Source organism: Cavia porcellus, unplaced genomic scaffold, assembly GCF_034190915.1.
Source record: "Cavia porcellus strain 051 isolate PalLab524CR breed Dunkin Hartley unplaced genomic scaffold, mCavPor4.1 scaffold_10, whole genome shotgun sequence".
Taxonomy (NCBI): Eukaryota; Metazoa; Chordata; class Mammalia; order Rodentia; family Caviidae; genus Cavia; species Cavia porcellus.
In genome coordinates this window covers 32,784,464-32,812,162 of record NW_026947493.1, presented here as the reverse complement: position 1 = coordinate 32,812,162, position 27,699 = coordinate 32,784,464, and the positions used below count along the sequence as shown (strand labels likewise).

The 27,699-nt window shown below is 42.1% G+C and overlaps 1 protein-coding gene across 2 annotated transcripts in view; it reads right to left on the bottom strand.

The window, feature by feature from the left end:
• The window catches only part of Nisch (nischarin), a 49,180-nt gene that overhangs the window by 20,737 nt on the left and 744 nt on the right, over positions 1–27,699 (bottom strand). For both annotated transcript variants that reach the window (XM_005008270.4, XM_003480111.5), the window contains exons 2-6: positions 18,265–18,348; positions 17,400–17,582; positions 1,882–1,930; positions 798–961; positions 234–329 (exon numbers count right to left, since the gene is read on the bottom strand). In XM_005008270.4, the coding sequence (XP_005008327.1) occupies positions 234–329; positions 798–961; positions 1,882–1,930; positions 17,400–17,582; positions 18,265–18,348 (576 nt within the window). The remainder of the gene's footprint in view (positions 1–233; positions 330–797; positions 962–1,881; positions 1,931–17,399; positions 17,583–18,264; positions 18,349–27,699) is intronic.

Sequence of the window (27,699 nt, the reverse complement as noted above, 5' to 3'; positions counted from 1 at the left end):
CATGAGGTGGGAATTGGGGCTATACCCCTTGTCCCTGCCATCCATGCCAGGGATAGAGAAAGGGCCAGCCAAAGCCAGAAGAGGACTTCCCCGGACAGAATCTGTCACATATTGCCACATACAAAAGCAACAGAGCCTTGTAATTACATCTGGACACTGACATTAATACTGTTTCCTAGCCAGATAGCTGGGAGCAAAATGGTGCCCACCAATCCAGCTCCCCTGGGACTTACCTCTACCTGATGAAGAGACTTAAATATTGACAGATCAAATGGCAGGAGCTGCTCTTGAATGTTACTGGTTCCAAAAGCTCCTTCTGTGCCAGAAACCTAAAGCCAAAGACATGGCTTAAATTAAGGTTGCTGCTACCACCACTCCCCATCCACACTTTTGGACTGGGGTAACAGCAGCTGCCACCTCTAAAGCTTTGACCACTTCTACATTCAATAAAGCATGCCAAGGCTTAAGTCTGAAGTAATGAAACCAGACAGGTGTCACATGCCTGTAATTCCAGCACTTTGGGAAGCTGAGGCAAGATTACAAATTTGAACACTGCCTGGTTATTTAGTTAGACCCTGCCTCAAAAGTGGAGGGTGGGGGGAGGATGCAACTCAGTACAAAGGCCTTGGGTTTCAATTCCCGTGTGTGTGTGTGTGTGTGTGTGTGTGTGTGTGTGTGTGTGTGTGAAATGCCCCTGGTGCTCACAGGCAGAAACACAGCTGAGAATACAAAGGGACCTTCTGTCACACCCTCTCCCCACCCTGCAACCTCCATGCCACTGAGCTGCACAGTTTTACCTTCAGGTATTTAAGACGACAGGTGAAGTCCAGGATGTGCCCAAGGTCAGTCTTGGCGTCCCCGCTGGCACATGTGGGCTTTCCCTGCTGCAGCTGCTCCGTGACTGCATACAGCTGCAGGGGCCCAATGGCAAAGACTTCACCGGCCCCCAGGAGCTGCTCTCCTGCAATAGCCATATGCTGAGGGATGAGCTTTCGGCCCTGGCCCCAGCTCACCAGCCAGCCAATCAATAAGCACAGAGCAAGCACCTATTAACAGGCGCACCCTCTGCATCGAAATGAGGCCATGACCTAGGCATGCAAGAGCAGCTGTCCTCCCGAGCTCACACCCAACACGGAACAACCCTGGACACGTAACAGCAGAGGACAAGGCCACAGGGACTGTGCCACTAGGGGTCCACCCTGAGGCTGAGTCAGTGCGAAGGCACGGAGCCCGGATAAGGCTAATGAGAGGCAGCATTTAGGTAACAGATCTGTTACAACCTCCAAATGAAGACGCTGAGGTTAGGTGCAGGCTTAGATGCCAGGACAATGTAGCACCTGAGAGCAAGATGGCTTCTCAGCTGGACTGACTGGCATAGGGGCCTCTGCTCCTTTCACCTACGCAATCTCAAGCAGTTACTGGATTTCTGACCACTACTGTCCTCACCAGTACCTATGGCTCCTGGCAGAAGGCAGTAGGATGGTAAACACAGGGCTCAATGGTAAGGCTCGTACTTCATATATTCTCTACACTTCCTATGCTCTCTAGGAGGGCTGTGCTCCCAGGTTGGTTATTTGTCCTCTGAATCCTTTCAGGTAAGGACAAACCAGATGTAAGAGGGCAGTACACCACTGCTCTCCCAGCAACCAGCCATGGGCCTCAGAAGAGACCCTGATAGCAGGCTAAGTTCCCAGCGCAGGACTCAGAGCCCTAAGGTGAAGGACCACTACGCATCTGCAGTGCATGCAGGTGGGCAGACTTGGGTTTGAGTACTCAGGGAGGTGGGTCTTGGCCAGGACTTCAATTGATTCAGTACTATGACTGCCTGGTAGGCCCAGACAAGCTGTGCCCGGCATCTCAAGGGCCAGTGGCCATTTGTACCTTTTTCATAGAGTTCTTCAGCCAGTGCAGCAGTGATCCCATTTACCTCCTGCAGGGAAAACAAAACCAATGGTTGGAAAGTCCTTGTGCCTTCCGTCACAGGAGTTCGTGCATTCCCTATTATGTACCCTGTGTTGCTGTAGGGCTATCTAGTCCATGGGGCTCTGACCTTTTGGCTTGCCTGGGATGCACTGAGCAAAGACAGACTGTCTTGGGTGCATATAAAGATACACTGTAGCCAATATAGCTAAACATTTGACTTATTTGTATTAGAGCATCACCCCACCACCACCAAATTTGCTAATTAGTTCCTGCTGGTCTTGAACTCACTAGGCCAGAATGGCCTTGAACTCTGCAATCTTCCTGTGTCAACCTCCCATAGGCACCACTATGCCCAGCAACATTTCCAGCCACTAGTGATGTTGCACATGTAATTAGAACATTATCAAATATCATGAGCAAAAAACTATTTGATATATTTGTGTATTTCCTATACCACAGCTGCTAAAACAATAGTTTAATTTATAAAATTATTTTTTGTTTTTTTGAGACAGGGTCTTGCTGTGCAGTCTAGGCTGGCCTTGACCTCACAGCAGTCCTTCTGTCTCAGCCCCCCAAGTAGTGGAATTATAGGTGTGAGCCACCACATCCAGCTATTAAACTATTTTATGAAATACAGCAGGTCCAAGTTTAGTAAGTAAATAAGAAAACTTACATGCCTGTTTAATTCAGGTGGGCTGAACTATCATTACTGGTAATCACTTGTGTTTTACTTGCCAGGTCCCATAAACACAAGGAGCACCTGGTATGCACGGGTTTGAACGGAGGGACTTGTCTCAGTGGTGCAGGTGGAGCCTGCACTCAGTGTGCCCTCTGAGGCACAGTGTCTGCTGTCACCCACAGTGCACTCTCGAGCACCATCTAATCAGATATGAAAAACACTACTCAAAGATCATAATTACGTTATGTTTACCAAACATTTTTTGTTTTGTTTTCTGTTTTTTTGAGACAGGGTTTCCCCATGTTGCTCCAGCTGGCCTTGAACTCACAGTGATCTTCCTGCCTCAGTCCTCCCAGTGCTGAGATTATGGGCATGTGTCACCTCAGCTCCCATGAGTGTACAATTTTGTCGGGCTATGTTATTAGCTATCCAGGATGCATTCCAGGACTCCTGCTCTATAGAGCAAACAGACTAAAGGAGAGTGTAAACTTATAAAAAAGCAAGGAACGTAAAAAGGCAAACTAAGTAATTCCAGTTATGAGGCTACCTGAAAGATCTCAACAGCAGGGAAACCAGATGAAGGCTGGATGGGTTAGCATTAGGGTTAGGGTTAGAAAAACCCTATATATATATTTTTTTCTTTTGGAAAAGAGGTTCCCATTACCTTATTGGGCTGAAGTGCCAAATCTCCCTGGAAATCACCATTTCCCAGTAGTACCACACACACACACACACACACACACACACACACACACACACACACACACACACGACGGTACCCAGAATCACTAGCAAGAGGTAGAGAGGATTTCCTTTTTTTTTTTTTTGTATTTTTACGGGTACCAGTGTGGGGGATGAGGTGTCACTTTGTAGGCCCAACCCCCTCTAACCTACAATTTACAATAGCCGCCCTGGTATGTGAAAAGGAGGTAGAATAGGAATGCCTGTTCTCAGTAAGACCCCTCACCCTCTGGAATCCATACTGTGAGCTGGCTTTGTTTTGCAGAAGTCTTGAGGAAGTGGCTGGCCACCCTTTGTGACACTAACAGCAGACAAATTAACAACATTCTTGAGCTAATGAATTTCTTCCTGGGCTAGAGAAGTTATGAGAACTGGTTGTGATTATTTACTTCACTTAGATAGCTTTAGAATAAACATTGTAGTCTGTCACGTTGTAGCTTGCCACAAAGAATGCCTTTTCACTACTTAATTATCTGGGCTCTGTGAACTGATCGGGTTTACTATATATGAATCCTAAAATAAAGATTGTGCGTGCAGTGCAGTGTAACGCGGTGCAGACAGTAAAGGTGCCGTGTCCTGTCTTCCTTTCCGAGCACTGTACCCCCCGTGTCCCGATAAGGCGTGTGTGCGTGTTTACCTTTCCCGGAGTTCAGAGTGCTCTAAGACACTCACGACATACCAGGAATCGAACTCATGACCACATGCTTGCAAGGCAGGCGCTTATGCCGCTGAGCTAAATCCCCAGCCCCGAGGATTTCTTTTTTTAGCGATGTGATGAAGGGGGCATGACAAGGTTAAGCCTCCAGTCACAGGGCCACTAACACGCTGGGCCCTAACCATGTTGGGCAATGCCTGAGCACTTGTGAGTGCTGGCTCACTGACCCCTCCCAACACCCTATAGGAGGAAGCTGCTCTTTGAGCCTTGTTACACAGCCAAGTGACCACAGGTACGGAGGTGCCATGACCCTTCCATTTTACACAGTAGAATCCAGCACAGCTATATCCAAGTACTGGGCCTTGAGCCTTTCTGTATATGACCAAACTGGCCTGGAACTGCAGTGGGCAACCATGGAGCAGCCAGGGCTCCACAAAGCCCACAGCCCCACAGCCCCACATCCCACAGGTGAGATTTTAACTGACAGACGGTAGCCAAAAGGCCTTTGTAATCAGGTCCAGAAGGAGGCTGTACAATCACCCTCATAACTCACAGGAACATCACTGTCACCAGGACTGCAATTCACATGTTTATGGGACTTAAAGGCCACAGGTATCCTTTAACCTGTTTTTCAGTTTCTCATCTCTTTTATACAACATGGCTACTTTAATGGTGGTTAATGTCCCCATCAGCCTGCGTTTTACTTTTTTGTTCCAGGTGGTTTTCTTCACATACTGAGGTTATTTTTACATTGTTTAATCTGTAGTTCTTTTCCTTTGTGACTTGCAGGGCCTCTTCCTCTATCCTAAGATTGCAAAAGTATTCTCCTAATTTCCTTCTGCTCCTTTCTGGCAGGGTGCAGGCTCAAATGTGCAAGGGCCAGCAGAATAATTGGGGTCCAATTAAATGTGAAAGGTTATGGGCTCACTCTGAAGTTTAACATCAGTACCATCGAACCTGTTAATTTGTTTATCCTGGCAACTGTGAAGACCTCAAGATTGGGAAGAGCACATGAACAATGCAAATAGTTTTGGGAACCAAACTCTGTCTACAAATTCTCCCTGAAGTCAACCTGGGGTGGCTCTGAGATGCCCCAGGGGCAGCCTAAATGCACCCACATCACTTCCCCAACAGTAGCTGCGAGGCCTCTCAGCACTGTCAATACACAGGGCTCTTCAAAGCCTCCCACAGGAACAGGCCTCCTGCTTCACCATCAGCATGAACAACCTTTATGTCCTATAGCAACTGGTGTCAGCTCAGAAATAAGAATCACCCTGCATGCTGGCTTTGTAAAACAGACAGCACAGGATTTCCAGAAGACACAGAAAGCTGAGACAGTGAAAGCCAAGGGGCTTGTGCCTCTAAGGCTGGAATAGGACATGAGCTTCCGAGCTTTTGACCTGTTTGCCAGCAGACATTGTTCTCTGAGTAAGAGATAAGATAGGACATGGGATCTTGCAGGTCTCAGGACATTTGGAGACACCCCAAATTCATACCAGAGGCCTTAGTGACTTTGCCCACTGAGGTGCAAGACTGCCAGAGAACTCTGACCACTGATGTCTACTAAGACCTTCCTGACTTATATCCTTTATTTTTTCCAATCCCTAAAAAAAGGCCGCTTGTGTTTTCCCCCATACTGCCTTTCCACCCTCTGTCTGCCTACACCCAGGTATTAAACTGTCTGTCTTGTTGCTGTCACAAAAGCCTGTTGAGCCAGGGTCTCGTTTTGTTCCTCACTGTGCAAAGGGAAGGAGCGTGCTTTCACTTCTGAGGCATCTCAAAAGCAAACTATTTTTCCTCCCTGCTGTAGGGGCACAGGAAGTGCACACTGTTGCTGCACTTTCTACTTGGTTTCTACTTGGTTTCCCAGGCTGACCTTCACCTTTGGAGGATGCCTGAAACAGAGGAATGCACACATGCCTCAGCCTGCTGACCCAGAGCACTGTGCGCCTGTGGGGGAGGCTGGGCAGAATCACACCTCTCTAGACCAGAATGGAAGAGGGGGCCTTGTGGCCCTTTGTCCTCAGCTGTTGCTGATACTCCCAGGAAAATCTCCTGTGAGAACAGTAAGTTTCATGCTCTACTCCATGGGTGCTAAAAGGATCTGAAGTGATTTGGGTGACACAAATGTCTGAGTCAAAGCTAATTAAATAGAATGAAACAAAACAAAACAAAACACTACTGGCCAGGCATGGTGGCACATGCCAGTAATTAGTACTTGGGAGGCTGGGACAGGAGGATTGCTATGAGTTTAAGACCAGTCCATGCTACATGGTACGACTCTGTCTCAAAAAAAAAAAAAAATAAATAAATAAATAAATAAATAAAAACAAAAACCAAAAAAACCCTCAATAAAATTTTAAATTAACACAAGGCAAAAATTTTGGGGGGAGAGTGTCTTGCTATATAGTTCAAACTGTTCTTGAACTCACTACGGAGAAAACAAGCACAATTTTAAATTAAAACTGAGGATGGTGACAGATGTCTCCCTGCTGTTCAGGAGGCCGAGGTAGGAAGACTGCAAATTCAAGCCCAATCTGAGCAATGGAGACCTGTTTCAAAATAAAATTTTAGGCATGGTGGCTCACCCCTATAATCCCAGCACTTGGGAGGCTGAGGTGGGAGGATCGTTGCGAGTTCAAGACCAGCCTGAGATACAAAGTGAGCTCAAGGCCAGCCTGAATTGCATAGCGAGACCCTGTCTCAAAAAAGACAAAAAAAATATTTTTTTTAAAAAGGTTAAGCATGCAGCTCAGTGGTAGAGTATTTGTCTAGCACATGTGAGACCATGGGTTCAAATTCCAGCGCTGAGAGAAAAACAAATAACATTAGCTGTATATATTTAAAACACTCACTCCCCTAAATGCCCTATGGGACCTACTGATCTGTCACACTTCTTGCCTACCAGCATTTTATACTGCAGCTTGGGCGAAGGTAGTTTCTTTTCCTTCTTCCCCTGTCCAGGGCTTTGTGCAGTCTAGGAAAGTACTTCATCACTGCACTACACCCTGAGTTGGGAAGAAGGTTGTCTTTTATAAGAACACACAGGCTATGGCTGTGACTTACATTCTAACTGAGCATGTCTGTGCAGAGAACCCCAGAACCAAGTATATCCCCAACATGAGAAGCTTATAACTATAAATTTAAGGGACTCAGCAGGGAGCCAGGGCCCGCACTTTGCAAACCCCTTCATCCTGTACAGGAGGGGGCATAGAGATGGAGAGCGCTACACCTTCAGGGGTGGGGCTGAAGGGGCTGGGGCCGCATACTTACCACCTGCGGGAGGAAATGAGGCTGTTCTCCCACTTTTTGCTCTTGTTCCTTTTGCTGCCTTACGCTGCCATAAGCTGTTGCTTCTGTGCCATGCCACCCTACCTTGCAACCAGCTGATTATGCACTGAAATCTCCACAAATTGAGAGCTAGATAAACTTTTCCTTCCTTAATTTTGGGTACTGGGAACTAGAGAAAACTAGCAACTAGAGAAAAGTAACTAAGAATCCCCAAATATATGTGCCTATGCTCAATGAAATCCTAATGCTTTTGCTCAGCTTATGCTAGGATGGTGCTTGTCAGTGGGCATTAACTAGGAAATCACTTAGATATTCCTAAGGCCATCACCAAATGTGGCTGGACACACATGTTAAGGATTAGGGATCCTGTCTAATTTCTTTTATTTTGGTGATAAAGCAGGCTGACTGACATCAGGCACATAACGTGTGATTCAGCTGTAAGCAGATTCCCCACTAAGGAATTCAAACCTAAACAGAGTGTTAAGATTGCAAGCTGAAAAGAAATCTGTTCTTATTCATGACCTTGGTCCTTTGCAAGTAAAATAAGTTATGAAAATAAACTGGATGCTACAGCCAACATTGAGATGGTAACAATTCTGTCATAGCTCCAAATTTTGAAAAGCCTCTTTGTTCTAGTCAAATGGCTCTAAAACGGGAAAAAGAAGTTGGGCATGATGGCACATGCCCACAATTCCAGCACTCAGGAGGTTGAGGCAGGAAGATCTCAAGTTTGAGGACACTTTTGGCTTTATAACAAGGTCAAGGCAAGTCTCAGCTATATAGAAATATCCTAGTGGAAAAAGTAAAAACACTTATTTGGGGATTTAGCTCAGCGGCATAAGTGCGTGCCTTGCAACAACGTGGTCGTGAGTTTGATCCCTGGTACCAAAAAAAAAAAAAGTAAAAACACTTTAATGAAATTGAAAGGGAGATAATACTTCCAAACTCATTCCTCGAAGCAAGCATTACCCTGATTCTAAAACCAGAGAAAGTCTCAACTGAGAAAGAGAATTACAGGTCAATTTCTCTAATAAGCATCGATGCAAAAGTCCTCAATAAGATACTGGCAAACACTGCAGAAAATCGTCAAGAAGATTATACATCACGATCAAGTGGAATTCATTCTAGGCATGCATGGATGGTGCAACATATGTAAATCCATACATGTAATACACCATATTAACAGAGTCAAGGACAAAAATCATGATCATTTCAGATACAGAAAAAGCTTTTGACAAAGTCCAGCACCCATTCATGATAAAAAAAAAAAAAAAACTACAGGAAACTGGAATAGATAAGTCTCTATCTCAATGTGATAAAAAAGCCATTATGACAAACCAACAGCCAACATCATGCTAAAAGGACAAAAACTGAAGCTTTCTCTCTAAAATCAGGAACAAGACAAGGATGTTCACTGTCTCCAGTCTTATTCAACATAGTCCTGGAAACTTTAGCAGAAGCAATTAGACAAGAGAAAGAAATAAAAGAAATAAAAGGAATAAAAATAGGAAAGGAAGAAGTTAAACTATCATTATTTGCAGATGACAGGATACTCTACTTAGAAGACCCCAAAAACTCCACCAAAAGACTTATAGTTTTCTTTCTTTGCAGTACCAGAGATCGAACTCATGACCTTGCGCTTGCCAGTCAGGCGCTTATGCCATTGAGCTAAATCCCTGGCTCTAAGACTTTTAGTTTTAACATGCAAATTTGATAATGTAGCTGGTTACAAAGTCAACACTCAAAAAACAATAGTCTTCTTGTATGTGAATAACAAATTTGCTGAGAGAAAAATCAGGAAAACATTACCTTTTACAATAGCATCCCAAAAAATGAAATACCTAGGAATCAATCTAACAAAGCAGGTAAAAGACTTCTATACTGAAAACTATATACTCTGAAAAAGGAGATTGAAGAGGATATTAGAAAATGGAAAGATAGCCCATGCTCTTGGGTACAGTGAAAATGGCCATATTTCCCAAACTATTATACAGACTCAATTCAATCCCAATCAAAATTCTAACAGAATTCTCACAGAATTCAAGAAAACAATCTTAAGATTCATCTGGAACCAGAAGAAACCTAGAATAACAAAGGCAACAAAAATAAGGTGGGGGGAGCATCAAAATCCCTGACTTGAAATTATACTATAAAGCTACTGTGATTAAAAACAGTGTGGTACTGGCAAAAAAAAAAAGACTTGAAGATCAATGGAACAGATTAGAAGATGCAGAAACAACTCCAGACCCACTATGCCACTTTATCTTTGACAAAGGTGCCAAACATTCACTAGAAGAAAGATAGCCTCTGTAATAAATGGAAAAACTGGCTTTACACGTGCTGAAGAGTAAAACTGGACCCATATCTTTCACCATGTACTAAGCTAAAATCAGAATGGACCAAAGATCTAAATATTAGAACAAAAATATTAAATCTGCTAGAAGATAAGAGTAGGTAAAACTCTTGAAGACACTGGAGTAGGCAAAGACTTTATGAATAAAACTCAGAGTGCACAGGAACTATCACAAAGAATCAACAAATGGGATCTTACTCTGCTGAAAAGCTTTTTGCACAGCAAGAGAAACCACAACAGAGTAAAGAGGCAACCCACAACATGAGAGAAAATGTTTGCCAGCTGTACCGCAAAGTATTATTATTGAGAACATAATGGCTACTATAAAGAAATCAAGAAATAATGAATGAGGGGCTGTGGGGAAAAAGGAATCCTTCTCCACAGTTAGTAATGCAGACTGTGCAATCAGTGTGGAGATTTTTCAAGAAACTGGCATTGGAGGTCCCATTTGACCCAGCTATACCTCTTCTGGTTATCTTCCCAAAAGAATTAAAAATATCATACCACAGTGATATATGTGCACCCATGTTTATAGCAGCAGTTTTATAATAGCCAGATCTTGGAAACAACCTAAATGCCCATCAACTGAGGAATGGATAAAAAAGATGTGGTTGGGGCTGGGGATTTAGCTCAGCGGCATAAGTGCCTGCCTTGCAAGCAGGCAGTCGTGAGTTCGATCCCTGGTACCGATAAAAATAAAAAAGACAAAAAAAAAAAAAAAAAAAAAAAAGATGTGGTCTTTTTGTACAATGGAATACTACTCTGCCATAAAGAAGGATACACTGGAGACTTTTATAGGTAAATGGATGCAACGTGAGACCATACTAATTAGTGAAATGAATAAGACATGTGTAAACAGCATATTGATTAGTTAGTATGAGAAGCTGAAAGAAAAAAATGTATGCATATTGCATATAAAAACAATAGTTAAGACAGTTATACTACTATTTATCTGAGTTCACTGAAAAGAAAGATTTGTGTTGGTATTGTTTGGACAATTGAATGCAGAGGTCCTGTGCTCTGGGTGAATGATTTGGGGATGACAACGTGCAGTGTATGTACCACTGTTGCCCCTGGTTTATGTGTTTTGAAATTTTATTGTAGCTTTTTATTCTTTCCTTTTTTACTTTCTTTTTATTCTTGAAATAAAATGGATTTGGGAAAAAACAAAACAAAATACAGAGAATGACACAAAAACCATTTTTCAAGAGATCAAAGTGTCTTCCCTTACTAGGACAGCTAGGCATGGCTGGCAGGCATGTGGAAAGCTCTGAACCTAAACCCTCTCTTCTAACGCCAGACCCCTGATGGCGAATCTCTTAAGAGTTTTCAATGGTACCAACAGTTGCTGTGGCATGCGTGCCTTAGGTTTGCCACTGCTGCCCTAGACCTTCACTACATGGTCTTTGGCAAGCCTCAAAAGGCCCCTCAGTATACCAAGAAGAGAGACTGGGACCCAGAAAAATACTCAGTTCTGCCTGATTCCAAGACCGCTGTCCTGTCCTAAAATGACGTGCTAGAATTCTCTATTGTATTCTATTCCACTGAAAGTAAAAACTTCTACTCTACAGTTTGTGGGTGGAGTCTATTGCCACAGGCCCAAGAGCAGGGTACAGGTATCCAGAGATAGCAAACACAGGTTGTTCTTTCCTCTAATTTCCCACCTCAGAGCTGGCTAGGGAGAGAAGTGGTACTGTCTTTCCTCGCCTTAAAACCCATACCACAGCCAGGAGTGGTGGCTCACGCCTGTAATCCCAGCACTCGGGAGGCTGAGGTGGGAGGATCATTGTGAGTTCGAGACCAGCGTGGGTTACAAAGTGAGCTCAAGGCCAGCTTGAACTGCATAGTGAGACCCCATCTCAAAAAAGACAACAACAACAAAAAATCCATACCACAAAAGAACCAAGTTAGACCCCTATTTTGATCCATATATAAAAAAATTAACTCAAAGATCTAAATACAAAAGCTAGCTAGGTGTGGTGGCACCTGTAATCTCAGTGTTCTGAAATGCTGAGGCAGGAGAATCACAACTTCCAGTCCAGTTTGAGCAATTCAGTGACTCTATGGGACTCTCCCAAAGCAAAAAATAAAAACGGTGGGTATGTCATTCAGAAAAAAGGCCCTTGGTTCAGTCTCCACATCACACACACACACACCCACGCCCTCACACCCAAAAAGCTACAACTCAAACTCCTAAAAGAAGGTATGTGTAAGGCCAGGCATGGTGACACACACACCTGTAATTCTAGCACCTGAGGAGGCATGACGTGGGAGGACTTTGAGTTTAAGGGTGGGTTGAGTGACACAGCAGGATTCCATCTCAAAAAAAACATGAATGGGAGAGATCATTTTATTTGCGTATCATCTTTCTGGTAAAGCTTTAGCATTCAGAATATAGAAAGAACTCTTAGCCACAAAAAAGAAAAACAACCTAAACCAGGTGTGGTGGCACATTCCTGTAACCCCAGCACTTGGGAGGCTGAGGCAGGAGGATCCTTGCAAATTCGAGACCAGCCTGGGCTACAAAGTGAGTTCAAGGCCAGCCTGAACTGCATAGCGAGACCCTGTCTCAAAAAGACAAGCAACAACAACAACAACAATAAAAAACCAACCTGATGTTTACAAAGATGTTTAAATACATTGAACTGATTTGAATACATTTCTCCAAAGAAGACAATAAGCAAAAAAAACCAAAACAAAACAAAACAAAACAAAAAAAAAAAAACAAAGAAGACAATAAGCACACAAAAGGAGGCTCAACATCATTAGTCATTGTGAAAATGCAAATTAAAACCCACAATGAGATACTGTGCCACTTCACACTTATGGGTTGTCTAGGATTTAATGAAAGAAAAAGAAAAAGAACAAAAATTAGTAAGGATATGAGGATGTGCACAAATCAGAACCTATGTACGTGGGTAGGAAAAGCATAGCAACTTGAAAAACAATTTGGAGCCAGAAGTCTACTGAAGGAAAAAGTACGTAGGAATATTGTAGGTGTCGGCAGCGTTTATGAACAAAAAACCAAACTGCAAGGGAAGTACTTCAAAGAATCAACGACTAAGATCTCATCTTATTAAAAAGTTTTTGCACATCAAAAGAAATCACCAACAGAGTGAAAAGATAACCCATAGAGTGGGAAAAAATTTTAGTCAACTGTCTCTCAAAGGACTTCTATCTAGAATGTATAAACAACTGAAAAAAATCAGGGGCCCCTCAATTCAAAGACTCAATCCAAAAAGGGGCATCTGACATGAATACACATTTCTCAGATGAAGAAATATGAAAAGCAAATAAACATGAAAAAATGTTCAATGATATTGGTCATTAGATTGTATTACATGTGAAAGTATAAACAAATTTCCTGTGGAAAATGAGATAATATAGTAGCCATTATTTGTTTTCTGTTATTTGGTTCTGAAAGCCCCGTAATACTCTCATTCTCTTGAATGTTTTTATACTATTTTGTTCTGTTTGATAGTATTGTATATGAAGTTATACTCAACTATTTCAAAGAAAGAGACATCGTGGTAGTTACTGTTAATTATGGGTTGTCTTCTGGTGAAATACTGCATTGCTTACATTGCTCTGTTCTGATCTGCTCTCTTACGTCCTGTTTTGTCTTAATCTCTTTAAAAAAAAAAAAGATATTGGTCATTAGAGAAATGCAAATTAAAACACTATGATTCCCGAAAGAATGGTTATCATTAAGAAATCAACCTGTAATAAACACTAGTGGGGCTGCACAGGGAAAAAGGAACCTTGCTTCACTATCAGTCGGAGTGTAGACTGTGCAATCACTGTGGAAATCAGTGTGTAGATTTCTCAAAAAACTAGGATTGGAGGTCCCATTACTCAAATGCCCATCAACTGAGGAATGGATAAAAAAGATGTGGTGTTTTATACAATTGAGTACTCCTCAGCTATAAAGAAGGATAAACTTGAGGCTTTTATAGGCAAATGGCGGCAACTAGAGACCATACCCAGAAGTGAAATAAATTAGTCCTGCGTGTGTAAACATTGTATTGTCTCTCTACGGTAAGAAACTCAAAGAGTTAGTAATACCCAAAATGTGCAATAGCTATTGTGAAAGGGAAAGAAACTGCTCAAAAGGAAAGAACAATTGGGATGAGGAAAGGAGGAAAGAAGGGCAGGAATACACAAATGTGTACACACACACACACACACACACACAGACACACACACGATAGCTAAGATAATTATACTACTAATTTCTTTTAGTGCATTGTAAAGAACGGTTTGTGCTTATACTATTTGATCAATTTGCAGGCCCATGTCTTATAATCTGAGCAATTACTCTGAAGGTAACAATACGCAATATATAAACCTTTGTTAATTTCCTATTATCTTGTTTTGAAATTCTGTATCATTGGTTTTTTTCTCTTTAAAATAAAATTTAAAAAAAAAGAAAAGCAATTTGGCAGTTTCTCAAAAAGTCAAAAATTACTATATGACCCAGCTTCCAATATATATAAAACTGTAACTTTATACTCCCCCCTTGTCTAGTTTCATTTTCTAGGTTTCATCCACCTATAGATACCTGAAACAGCCTGAAATTATTAAACAGAAAATTCTAACAATAAATAGGTCATAAATTTAAACTGTGTGCCATTCGCTTCTGAGTACGATAATAAAATCTAAGGCCACCTGCCATCACTCCTGAGCCATCAACTGGGCTTTGTTCAGTGTAGCTACACTACACACAGCTTACGTACTACCCGCCTTATCGCAATCTTGAAGTGTTTGCATTTAACTAACACTTATTTTACTCAACAGACAATCTCGAAGTGCAGGACTGATGGTGTCAATTTGGATAAACCAAAGAGAAGTCTTTTTTTTTTTTTTAATTTTTTTTTTTTTGGTCTTTTTCGTTTTTATTGGTACCAGGGATTGAACTCACGACTGCCTGCTTGCAAGGCAGGCGCTTATGCCGCTGAGCTAAATCCCCAACCCCACCAAAGAGAAGTCTTAAAAGTGTTTGCTTAAGTGAAAAGATGAAGGTTTTCCACTTTATGAGAAAAAATTGAGAGGCTAAAATTGCTGAGATACACAGTAAAAATGAATCTTCTATCTGTGAAATTATGAAGAAGGAAAAAGAAATTTTTGCTAATTCTATTATCGTACCTCAAACTGCAAAAGTTACCAGCAGTGTGTAAGTACTTAGTTAAGACAGAGAAGGCAATGACCTTGTGTGTGTATAGAAAAGTCATAGCACACAGAGGGCTGGGTACTGTCCCCGGTGTTAGGAAGTATCCTCCTGTGGGTATACAGGGACTACTGTGCATCAGGGTTCACAGCTGCACTGCCTATAGCCCCAAAGTGAAAACAACCCAAATGTCCAATAGTTGACACACAGATAAACACAAAGTGGTACAGAAGTCCCTCTTACCCATTGGGGGATATGTTTCAAGACCTCTAGTAGATGTATAAAACTGCAGATAGGACCGAGTGATATATACTATGTTTTTTCCCATATATACAGACTCACAATAAAGTTTAATCTACAAATTAGGCTGAGTAAGAGATTAACCACAACTAATACTAAGATAGAACAATTATAAAATATACTATAATAACAATAAAACTTTAAAAGGCTGAGGATGCAGCTCAGTATAAAGGATCTGTGTTCAATCCCCAGTGCTTTAAAAATAAATAAATAAGAATTATTCTTTCAAAGGGCTGCTCATCAGGTTTCATCCTTAAGTGGACAAAGTTTTTTAAAACACTAATCAGTGAAGTTTATCTGCAAGACTTATGGCACAGCACCTGCCTGGCAAGGATGAGGTCCTGAATTTGATTCCCAGTACTAAAAAGAAAAAGAAAAAAAAAAAAGGAAAATAGTTTGCAGTGCTGGGGATTTAGCTCAGTGGCACAGTGCCTGCTTGGCAAATGCAAGGTCCCGAGTTCAAATTTCAGTATTCCTCCCCACAAAAAAAACTTGCAACCAGGCATGGTAGTGCATATCTAATTTTAGCACTCAGGAGGCAGAGGCAGAAGGACTGCTGCAAGTTCGAGGCCAGCATGGGCTACACAGTGAGTCCAACTCCAGCCTAAACTACAGAGTAAGGCCCTGTATCAAAACAAAACAGAATAACTTGCAACACTAAAGTGTTGTTTACCACATATGCTACCAGTATAAACTAAATAAAATCCAAAGCACATAACACATCCAGTTGTAATATCACTGTTTTCCCACATGGCCTCTACTAGCTTGGTGACCTGAGCTAGCACTATCACCAAATCCCAAATCTCTAGACTGTATTTTGTGCTCCAAGAAACGTTCAGCTGTCTTACTCTGCAATCACTTCTAGAAAGCTATACTTTAAATATGTCTGAGCCTTTATAACCGTCACCTGTATTTCCGTTCTTGTAAGACAAGACAGAGAGGGGAGTCTTTCCTATCCTCATCACATAAAGAAAAAAATTATTAAATGTAAATTATCTGAAAATCTATCCATAGAAAACTGTTCCTAGTATTTTAATGTATAACCTTCTAGAATTGTCCTAAATATATTCACATAAATCTTTTCTTATAAAAGAGATCCCAGAGTCTATGAACTGTTTCATGACCTGTTCATTTCCTTTAACTATTTTCTCATGCTAACAAATGTACATTTGCCAGCATTTTTGCAACAGCCTAATAGCCAACTGCATGGCTGCACCCTTTATTTTTCTTAACCTCGTCCCACTGGATTTTTGGATTTTCAGTATCTTGCTACAAATCCTGGCATGACTACCTTTGTTCATATATTCTTTTTGCCACTTCCTTGGAATAATTCTCAGAAGTGGAACTGCTAGCTGCTTTTAAAGGCTAACTGCCTTTTATTTTGCATCCCTAGCCATTTTTTAAAAGTTTATTTTGAGAGTCTCACTAAACTGCCCATGCTGGCCTTGAACTTGAGACTTCCTCCCTCAGCCTAGCTGGGATTACAGGTGTGTGCTGAGATGCCCTTTCTTTATTTCAGTGCTAGTTAAGTATTTCGAAAAGTTTATTTTGTGCTTATTTTTCTAAGGCATCACAAATTACACATCCAAACTCCTGGATGGCAGGCCAAGCCATCTAAAGGAGAAGCCTTTAAAGAAATACTGTTGGACATTCTGAGAAAGCATATTTAATGGATTCACAAACCTAAAAAAGGGTGAAGACATTATAGAAGATGCCCACTATACAATGGCTGGATGGTTCTTTGAGTATCAAAGGCTCCTCATGAGATCTGGGACTTATTCTGTCACCAGCAGTCCATGACTGCTCCTACCCAAAGGGAGGGCAGAGGTGCTCTAGGACACAGTCCATCCCAGGAAGGTATCTATTATCATCCTCAGGACCCGACCATGCAAGCCTGGATCTTATACCCCAAGATACCACCCCATCCTTTAATTAGTCTTAAGCTGTGAACTAACAGCTCAAAGACAGTGTAAGCCAGCTGTCAGCTGTCCCTAATCCATCTTCACCCATTTTGAAGAAAATGGAATTCCAAACACCCACAGGCCATTTTTTCTGAACAAACTGTATTGTGATGGAGGAAAACCTCTCTATCGCTAGTCAGTTTATTTAAGGCAATTTGCCAATGAATGTGCTTCTGCTCAAAACCCAGGGTGATGTTCCTTTGTCTTCTAGCCTCAAGGTCAAACTCCAAAGCACCTCTCTTCAAAGCTGAAGTCTATACTGGTTTGCTGCCTCTAGTCTAGCAGTGGTGGAGGTGCAGGCAAAGGTGAGAACCCCAAGAGGAACTTACATAGAAGTGAAAATGCAAGAAGTGGGCCAGCACTCTAGGGGCCACGCCAGGGAAGGAAGTCAGGAGGGTCTGAAGGTACACTTCTAGGTCTTTCTCTCTCTTTTCCACCAAGCTTCTGGAGTTCTTCCCAATTATCTTTTTGGGTGGAAGTAGATTTTTATCAATCTTTTTCTCTGCAACAAGCTGTGAGAAAACATGAGCATTATCAATCACAGATTAAGAAGCTCCGTGCTTGGGCAAATCAAAGTGAGAAAGCAGGCACTTGTTACAAATTCCATAGCAGAAATCCAGGAGTATTGGTGACCCAGCTAGGGCACCTGGGATAGGCTTCTTCAAATCCAATTAGTTTTACAAATACCAATGCAATACCAGATGAGGAATTTCATCTGGAGACTTTGGAGAGAAAAGCAAAACTTTGAGCTCTAAAAAACAACCATCCTTCCAAACCAAAATGAAAACCAATGAAGGCTGCAAGAGCGTTTTAAAAACATTTTCACTGCCAATGACCTAGAGAAAGGCTGCTCTCTCCAAAAGCAAAGAAAGAAATGGAGTCACACCCAGATACTAAAGAACAGGTTCTAGACACCTATATTAGGTAAAAAAAGTTCAAACCTGTCCCAGACTGGGAAACTGTCTAATATGGGACTGGCAATCAGAATTCAAAACTCAAATGTGAAAATCAAAATTCAAGCATGTTCCTCGGAGAACCCCCTGAACTAGTGTTAAACTCCTAGTATCTACCAGTTTTTTCCCAATTATATTGATACACTGGTTTATTACAGTAAACTACACCCATGAAATTGCTTTTGCCCTTAAACTTGGCCTTCACACTCCCAAGCCCTAAGCCACAAATCCTAAGAGTTACCTTTTCATGCAGGTCATGGAAGTCACTGTAACGGTGCTTGACTGTCCACTCATGGTTGCCATCAGTGACCCGGATGATGTAAACCTAAAAGGAGAAAATGATGTTCTTTATGGAAAAAGGAGACAGCCAGCAAGCAGAAGTCCCCTGTCTCCATCAAAATGGCTGCTCTGGATCAGATGAAATAATAGAATTTAGGCCATCCAGGAGAATGCATGTGAACTCATGTCCCAGCTTAAGTGTTCTGGGCAACGGTCTGCCTTGAGAGTCTAAACCTAAGACCCTATGGAAAGAACTGACTTCTGGGTGAGACCAGAAGGAGCTGTCTCCTCAAGCACAATATTTAAGGGGACTAAAACATTTAGTTTAATGGAGAATCCTCAACATCCTGGCTCACTCTCCCTTCCTAGGTGTGGCTCTCATCATTTATGTGTGTAAGGGAAGGAAACACTTTTGCTAATAAATGGTGCTTGCTGAACAATGAGTGTTAAGTTTTAACCTGTGAGCTTCAATAGTGTGTTGCGGAGACAGAAATTTTTGCGTGGAATCTGAGTAACACTTAGTCTGCTCCTAAGGAATATTCCCAAGGTGATTACATAGACAACACATGTCTTATGGACTTCTTTGCCCTAGGTCCCAGGGCAGGATTTCTCCAAGCCATTATTTGACTCTATCTCTAGAAGGATCTCTTTTGTAGGCCGGGAAGTACTCCAACCACTTCCAGTTTACCCTCTGATATTTTCCTCACTCTCTTTCAAAAACTGGAAAGATCTCTTGATTATTGGTTTAATTTTGCTAGCAATCCTTCCTTTTTAAAACATGACTGTTACAGCTGGAATCAACTGTAGCTTGTACTTTTGGAAACACATGCTAAGAGTTAGGTATGTGAGTTTCTAGGCAAAGTAAGGGTATCAGTCAGTAAGGATAGCCAGTCCAGCCTAATCTATCTTCTGGTCATCCTACAGCTATCTGTTCCAAAGAAGGTCACCTCAGGGGACACCTTAAAAGGGTATATAGGGATTAAAAGGGATACCTAGTTTCCTCTTGTGTGGCACAGGGGAAACTCGATGTTGAATTCATTTATTCCTTTAGAATGTATTTTTTTTTCTTGGTTTGAACTCCATGGTTGAACCATGGATTGAACTCATGACCTCCTACTTGCCAGGCAAGTGCTTGTGCAGCTGAGATAAATCCCCGGCCCTGGAATGTATTCTTAAGCACTAGAAATTGTTCGATCATCACATATTGAGAAAGAGCTATTTAATATTTTTCTTTGCCTGCATATGGCCTGCCTACCCTCTAGAGGCAAAATAGAATGCAGAAGGAAGTACTGATTATGACACTAATTCATAATTAGAATTGTCCTATGAGAAAGGGAAAATGGCCAGAATTACCTTATGTTCAGGCTTTCTTTGCATTAAAAGATAATCCTTACTTGTGCTCAAAATATAAATGTAAGCCAGGAAAATCAGACACCTTTGGCCCAGCTGACACAGCTGGATACATCCACGATCACCCAGCCTGAGGTTCCCCCCGACTTGCCCTTTGGATTCTGAGAATGAGGTTTGGACCCTGCAGAGGTTTCCAACTTTACTCAAACCCTCCTTTACTATAACTTCCCCCAGTTGCTGTTTGGATCTTAAGAGTAAGGCTATATCCATCCTTAGGCGATTTTGTTCAAGCCCCTCAAGTTCAGTTCCTTACTGGAAGTAAATGGTAAATATGGTACTACCCATGTTCATGTGTTCTTTTCTCTCAGGGACCTCAAACAAATCAAACAAGATCTGGGAGAGTTTTCAGATGATCCTGGTAAGTACACTGAGGGAACTTACTTAGACCTATGAACTAGATTGGAAAGATGTAATATCACTCTTAAATCAACTGTTGATTTCTAATGAGAGACAAGTAGCATTACAAGTTGTTATTACATTTGGAGATGACTATCACATTGATAATCTTAGAAGGCCAGAAGACAAGCAGCCAGGGGAATAGCTGGTTCCTACTGGAGCCCAAGCATACTCTATACAACATCCTCACTGGCCTACTAACCAGATGGGAGACTAGAACTATAGGAGACATCTTCAAACATGCATTCTTGGAGGTGTAAGAAGGATGAAAGCTAAGACTTTTGATTATTTAAATTATTAACCATTTACCAGAAGAAAGATGAGAAACCCTCTGCCTTCTTAAACTGTTTACAAAAATCATTGATAAAATATACATTCTTGGCTCTGAATCTGATAGGATAGATTATTCTTTTTTTCCTTTTTATCGGTACCAGGGATCAAACTCACAACTGCCTGCTTGCAAGGCAGGCGCTTATGCCACTGAGCTAAATCCCCAGCCCTGATAGATTATTCTTAATGATAAGTTTATTACCCAGTTGCCCTCAGATATCAGAAAAAAGCTACAGAACATCACTTTTGTTCTAGATACTTTAGTGAAAACTGCCTCCTTAGTAGTTTACAACTGAGACCAGGAGGAAGCCAACGATAGAAAACAAAGAAACCAAGAAAAAATGGCTGCCTTAAAAGGAGTAGACTCTATAAGTCTCATTCTTGGGGCTCCAAGATGAGCTTGACAATTAAACTTACCTGCTACCACTGCTAAAAGCCAGGCCACCATAGGAGACAGTGATAAAAGCCCTCACAACAAGAGGCCCCCCAAGTCATTCCCTGATCACAAAGGTGACCACTGGCAGTCAGACTGAGCCCTGAGGTGAAGGCCCCAGAAATCAGACCATCTTGCCAGCAGTTCCAGCATTCTGAAAGTATCTGGGCACTCTCTGCCTTCTCCCTCTGGCTAGACAGTCACCTCCATAGGAGCTCTGGGAAATACGACTATTGAGGGGAAAGAAAGCAGCCTACTGCTAGACAATGATGCATGCCTCTAGGCCCTCTTTTCAACCCTGGCCTTCCTTCCAGCCATCTACTTCAGTGAAAGGAGTCACTGGAGAGGAGGTGACTCTTACCATTTCTCACAACCCTTAGGTTGTAACTGGGACAGCTTTCTCTTCACTCTTTTTAAATTATGCCAAAATTCCAGTTCCCCTCTTGGGGAGAGATACCTTATTTTACTTCAATCCTGTAATACACACGGTCAGGAGGGCTGCCTCCCCACCATGGGCACAGGAACTAAAGGTAGAATAGGTAAAGCAGTAAGAGCTGCCCTAGTGCAAATACATTTCAAAGATCCCTCTATTTTGGGGCTGGGGATTTAGCTCAGCGGCATAAGCGCCTGCCTTGCAAGCAGGCAGTCGTTGAGTTCAATCCCCGGAAAAAGGAAAAAGAAGGAAAAAAAAAAAAAAAAAAAAAAAAGATCCCTCTATTTTTCCCTCATCAGAGATAATGCCCTCTAACAATTATTGCCCATAATCAGTAAATTAAGGGCATAAGGTCTACTCAAACATTGTAATATCTTGTGCTCACTCCACTCTTGGAGGCTCAAAAACTCCGGGGAATGGAGATTGGTACAGGTCATCAGATTGATAAATGACACAGCAGTGCCAACCCACCTGGTGGTACCTAACTTGTATACTGTCTGTTCACAGATCTACAAGATGTCCATTGGTTTTCAGTGCTAGATTTAAAAGATGCCTTCTTTTGTATTTCTTTACAGATTCCCAATTTCTTTTTGGCTTTTTTTTTTGGTACCAGGGATCGAACTCACAACCTCACGCTTACTGGGCAGGTGCTTGAACCACAGAGCTAAATCCCTGGCTTATTGCCTCTGAAAATCCTCATGACCAGGCTTCTCAACTGACTTGGACTGTGCTTTCTCAATCATTTTGGAGGCAGTCCGTCCTCATCTCGTTGGGTAAGTAAGTGCTTTCCCATGACGGTGTATTTTGAATAATCTCGCAATATGTAGATTATATATTATTATGTACTCACTAAAAAGAGCTCTCTAGCCAAGGTACCCATGCTCTGCTGAATTTTCTAGTAGACAGAAATTATAAACTCTTTAGGCCTAAGGCATAACTTTGCAGCTTTGATATAAAATACTTAGGCTTTACCATATCTAAGGGAACCCAAAGGCTAGGGGAAGAGAAAATTAAATCAATACTTTCTTTCCTGCAGCCCAAGACCCTAAAACAGCTAAGTGGATTCCTAGGAATTACAGGTTTTTGTCACCTTTAGATAGCAGGGTATGGTGAGATTGCAACAGCTTATAAAGGAAGCCCAAAAGGCAGATACCCATATTTTAACCTGGGAACCTGATCCCAAACTGCATTGCAGAAACTTAAACAAGCACTTCTAAAAGCCTGCCAACAGGACACCCTTTGGGTCTGTATGCTGATGAAAGGTGGGGCAAGGCTTTGGGAGTTATACATGATTGAGGAGCTGCTCAACAGCTTGGGTACCTGAGTCATGATTTAATACACTATAGCAAAGGGATGGCCTTTGTGTCTTACAGCTGTGGTCACAGTGACTTGGAGGCATCTAAGACTTTAGGCAAAGATCTCCTTATATATACATCTCACCATGTGGCAGGACTTCTTTCTTTTGAAAAGAGCCAGACAATCAAATTCGTTTTTTTTTTAATTGGTACCGGAGATTGAACTCACGACTGCCTGCTTGCAAGGCAGGTGCTTATACCGCTGAGCTAAAACCCGAGCCCCATTCAATCAAATTTCTTAGAATACCACGTTTTACTCCCAGAAGGATCAGCTATTCGAATAAAGACATATCCTTCTTTAAATTCTGCTACCTTTCTACTGAAAAGGAGGAAATTGCTGAAAAGCTGAAAGCATGACTATAAACAGGTAATTCTCCCTATACACACTGCCAAAAAAAGACTCATTTGACACATTCCTGACTGACCCTGATTTTATTCTCTTCTGTGATGGCAGTTCCTTTGTGGAAAATGGGCCAAGAAAGACAGGGTGTGCAGTAACTTTTTCAGGTGCCTGAAAGTTTCTCATTTGCCCCTAGTGCTCAGCTAGCAGGACTCATAGCTCTAACCAGGGCTTTTCATCTCAGTGAAGGACAAAAAGTCAGCATTTATACTGATTCAAAGTATGCTTTTCTTGTATTACATGCCTATGCAGCCATATGGAAAGAAACAAAATTGTCTGACAGGCAAAACTTTTATCAGCTGCTTATATGCCCTCCAAAGTAGTGGTTATTCACTGCAGAGGACACCAAACAGGAGTTGACAAAGTATCTCAAGGTAATAAACTGGCTGATACAGCTGTACAAGATGCCGCTCAAGGGTGTCCCCTTCAGAAACTCCCCCCCTGCAATCTGGGAAGGGCCCCTTGATCACACTCAAGCTAAGTACTCTCAGTCAGAAATCAAACGGGCTCTCTCCCTTAGATGTCAGTTCTTTCCATCAGAATGGTTACAGTCAGATGATGGTAAACTGTTCCTTCCTGGTTCTGGCCAATGGAAAAGCATTAAGACTTTACATCAAATCTTCTACTTGGGGAGAGACAAGACCTAGCAGATGGCCTCAAAGTGATTCAAAGGAAAGGGACTCTCCCAGACAACACAACATATAGTTAAAATACATGAGCCCTGCCAAAAGACAGTCCTCCTAACTGGACTACAGCCCCTCCTCTGTGTACAGACACATAGTAAACACCCTGGAGAAGACTGACAGCTTATTTCACTTGTATGCCAAAGTAAGGGGCCCAATGCCTATTGGTCTGGGTAGATGCTTTCACAAACTGGGCTAAGGCTTCTCCTTGCAGAACACAAAAGGCACAAGTAGTAGTAAAGGTTTTTGTCTTAGAAATCATCCCCAGGTTTGAGCTTCCCAAGAGCTTACAGAGTGATAATGGGCCTTCTTTTAAAGGAACAGTCACACAGGCTGTCTTTCAGGCACTGGGCATTCTCCATCCCTTTCACTGTGCAGAGAGATCATAATCATCAGGAAAGGTACAGAAAATGAGACCCTAAAGAGACATCTTTGCAAAATGGCTCAGGAGACCTAACTACAGTGGTCTCACTTACCACTTTTAGCTCTAATCAAAGTAAGAAATACACCTCAAATTTAAGGCCGTGATCCATTTGAAATGCTTAATGGATACCTTTTTCTTACAAATCATCAAACAGATGTCTTACTAAAAGATGTCACCTCACTGGCTAACTTGTAGCACTTTTCAACAAGTAATGGAAATTCAGCCTAAAGCAAAGGGAAATTCCATATTCTATTCAAGAGATTTAGGACTGGTGAAGTCTCTGCCCTCATTATCTCCTTCCCTAGGTCACCATACATGGTGATCCTATCAACTCCATCAACTGTCCAGATAGCACACCTGGACTCTTGTATTCACTACCTGACTCAAACCCAGGGAACCACAAACTGTCACTGAGTGTGAGCAACCATCCGAATAACCACGTGAACTCACAGAAGACTTAAAATTCTTCAAAAAGAAAGCAAAGTCTTCAGATATGTAGTCTAAGGTGTTACTCTTAGCCCTTCTAGTAATTACTTTTCCAGCAAGTCCTTCCTGGTGTGGGCCCAGGAATATGCAGAGTCACTACAATAAACATCTCATTGGACATATGGTTCCCCTCATTAAGGGCATCAGGACTTCCTTGGAGGGTATCCTCACTTCAAAGAGATGACTAGAATAAGCTACAATATAACACTGATGAGGTATGAAAAAGTTCAGTGGTTCATAGTTCACCCCACAGTAAAGCAACTGAGTAGCCCATAAATGACACCCTTAGTAATCCTGGACATAATCAAATTTTTGCCTAAAAATGCCACTGAATCCTTGCTATAGACTCTGGCAAAATCCCTATGAAGTAGGAATAAGGGATCTGTCATCAGAGCCAACAATTATATATATAAAGATGGTTACTTTCAGACGTGAGATGACTGTATGTGGTTAACTATAAGACAACTTAGTAGAAAAGTTCCCTTCTGTTGCGAACAAAGAAATCACTCTTATTCTCATTGGTCTACTTGGGAGGGACACTCCCCAAGCAGTTTATATACACCACAACTTTATAGGTTGAAGACTGCTTTGTAACAGACTGGTTTAAACACCCTTGAATTAGATGGGAAGCCTCCAATGGCACTTGCTGATCCTGTGGAACTAAATTGTGTCCCTAGCTGCCCCCTGCATGGATAAGGAGATGCATGCTGAGATTTGCATGGTTACAAAGGAGGAATGTCAAAAATATCAACCAACCTGCAGACTTACCCTATCTATGACACTGATGAAACAGTGAAACTAGAAGTGTGTTTCACTGGCATGATCATTTGCTTTCTATCTTTATTGCTTCCCTAGGATTAGAAGATACCTTGTAATACATCAAGACCTTGACTGACTATACTCATTGGGTCTTAAACAACACCTCAACTGATCTCTCTCTCCCAGATGAAGTGAAATTAATAAAACAAGCTGTCTTCCAAAATTGGATGGTACTAGACATTCTAACAAGAGAATACTTGTACAGTTGTAAAAGCTGAGTATTGCAGGAACATTCCTGATTCTTCTGCTTATATCTCAATGGCTGTTCAAGAAATGACACGTTAATGTCACATCGGATTCTGAAATTCCCAGGACCTTCTCCCAACTCTTTGTGGGGAGCTATTACCAACTCTTCCTGGTGGAAACATTTGTTAGTCTTATTTGTAATAGCATTGTTGATCTTATTTAGCCCATGCATACTTAACTGCTTCTCTGGCCTTGCCTCCTCCCAAAGCTATATGCCTACCCAAGATGAGGCCTTTAGACAGACCTTCTGTGTAGTATCTTTGGCTGCCAATCACAACTATGACCCCCATCAGCCAGAAGCAGCCAGAATAATCTTGGTCCCTTGCCCCTGTGGCAGTCAGGTGTATCTCTTCAGAGAAAGGAATATTATAGACAGCTATTTTTTTTTTAAGGTAAAATATTATAGTCTAGCCCCTTGAGGGAGTCAATGCAGAAGATGAGAATATATTACAACTACGGAGGTGCATCCATTGAAAGCCTGGCTTCAAGACAAAGACAGAATGACCAGGTCTACATATCTCCCAAGGGATACCCAATATACTATGACTTGTGTTATGGCTTATACCTAGATGCCCCCCCCCCCAAGCTTTATGTGGTCACAGGTGGGGATTCTCCACAGGCAGCTGAATCTAATGTGTGTGACTGATTCATAGTGCAATGTTAGGATAAAGGGTAGGTGACTACTAAATCAGTCCACTGATTGGTTTGGCACTAGGGCCCAGTAGCCTGGATACTATGTAAGGGGCAGAAAGATGTGGTTAAGGTTCTTTGTTGCTTTTGGTACCTTCGGTGCCATGAACAGTTCTCTGCAAAATCTCTCTGACAAGCCACTCCACCTTGGAGCCAGCTGATTATGGACTAAAATCTCTACAAACTGTGAGTTAAATACACCTTTCCCCCTTTAACTTTGGGTACTGGGTATTTTGTCTCAGCAAAGAGAAAAGTAACTAAGACAACCAGTATCTCCTGTCTAGACATATATCAGTCACTCAAGTGGGTAACCAGGACCTCCTGACTTATCTCTTCCAAAGAAGGTCCTTATTCTTTCAATGTACACTTTCTACATGATCTGCTTTCCCATTGGACCAATATTACATAAGCAGCTATACTTGTAATCTTATTGGTTGATCACAGCTTCATTCCACCTTGTATCTATCTCATGATTTTGGTCTATAAAACTCCCTCTTAAAAGTGGGGTCCAAGGCAACCCACCTGGGCCCCCTCTTCTGTCTCTCAGTAGATGCCTCTCCCTCAGTAAAATTTCCTAATCTTAATCTCTGTTGTTCCTTGAGCTTCATTCTTTGATTTTGGGGAACACAAATTTGGTGTACTGGACATCTAGCAGGTTGGGAATTATATTTCCTTTATATCACTTGGAGGTCCTATATCATTAGGATCAATCTGGATTACTACCTTCCATCCACATATTCACAGGAAAGGCAGGGCACCAAACAGGTAGCTTTTTGGAGATGCGTTTTAGAGATGACCCTCCAGCTGATTTTGGACCCCAGATGGTAACTTCATGCCCCTCTCTGCAGCAGGGAAGGGGGACGAGGAAATAATCAACAGCTAATCCTCTATCCTCCGAGGAGCAGCCATGTCTCCAGGGCAGGCCATTTGCTCCAGGATCCGCCCCCAGCCTCTCTTCCATCCTAGCAGCTCCCTCCTCCGGCTCCCAGGAAAAGAAAAAGAGTACAGGAATGGATCTCAAGGGGGGTTAGGAAGGAGGTTAAGGGGGTACAACACACTCAGAGGCAAGGCTCCCACCCACTCCCTATCCTCTTGGGAACAATGGCCAGGAGACTGGGAGGTGTTCAATGAGCCCCCACCCAAAAACAAGTTTTACCAGGCAGCACCCCCAGACTCAGGCCTGGTACTCAACTCTACCCAGACCCAAGAGAGTCTCAACCCCATCGCAGTCTGGAAATATCGCTCTTTTCGGTCTTCTGTCTCCTCCATAGCCGAGGATTTGTGAGGGCGCT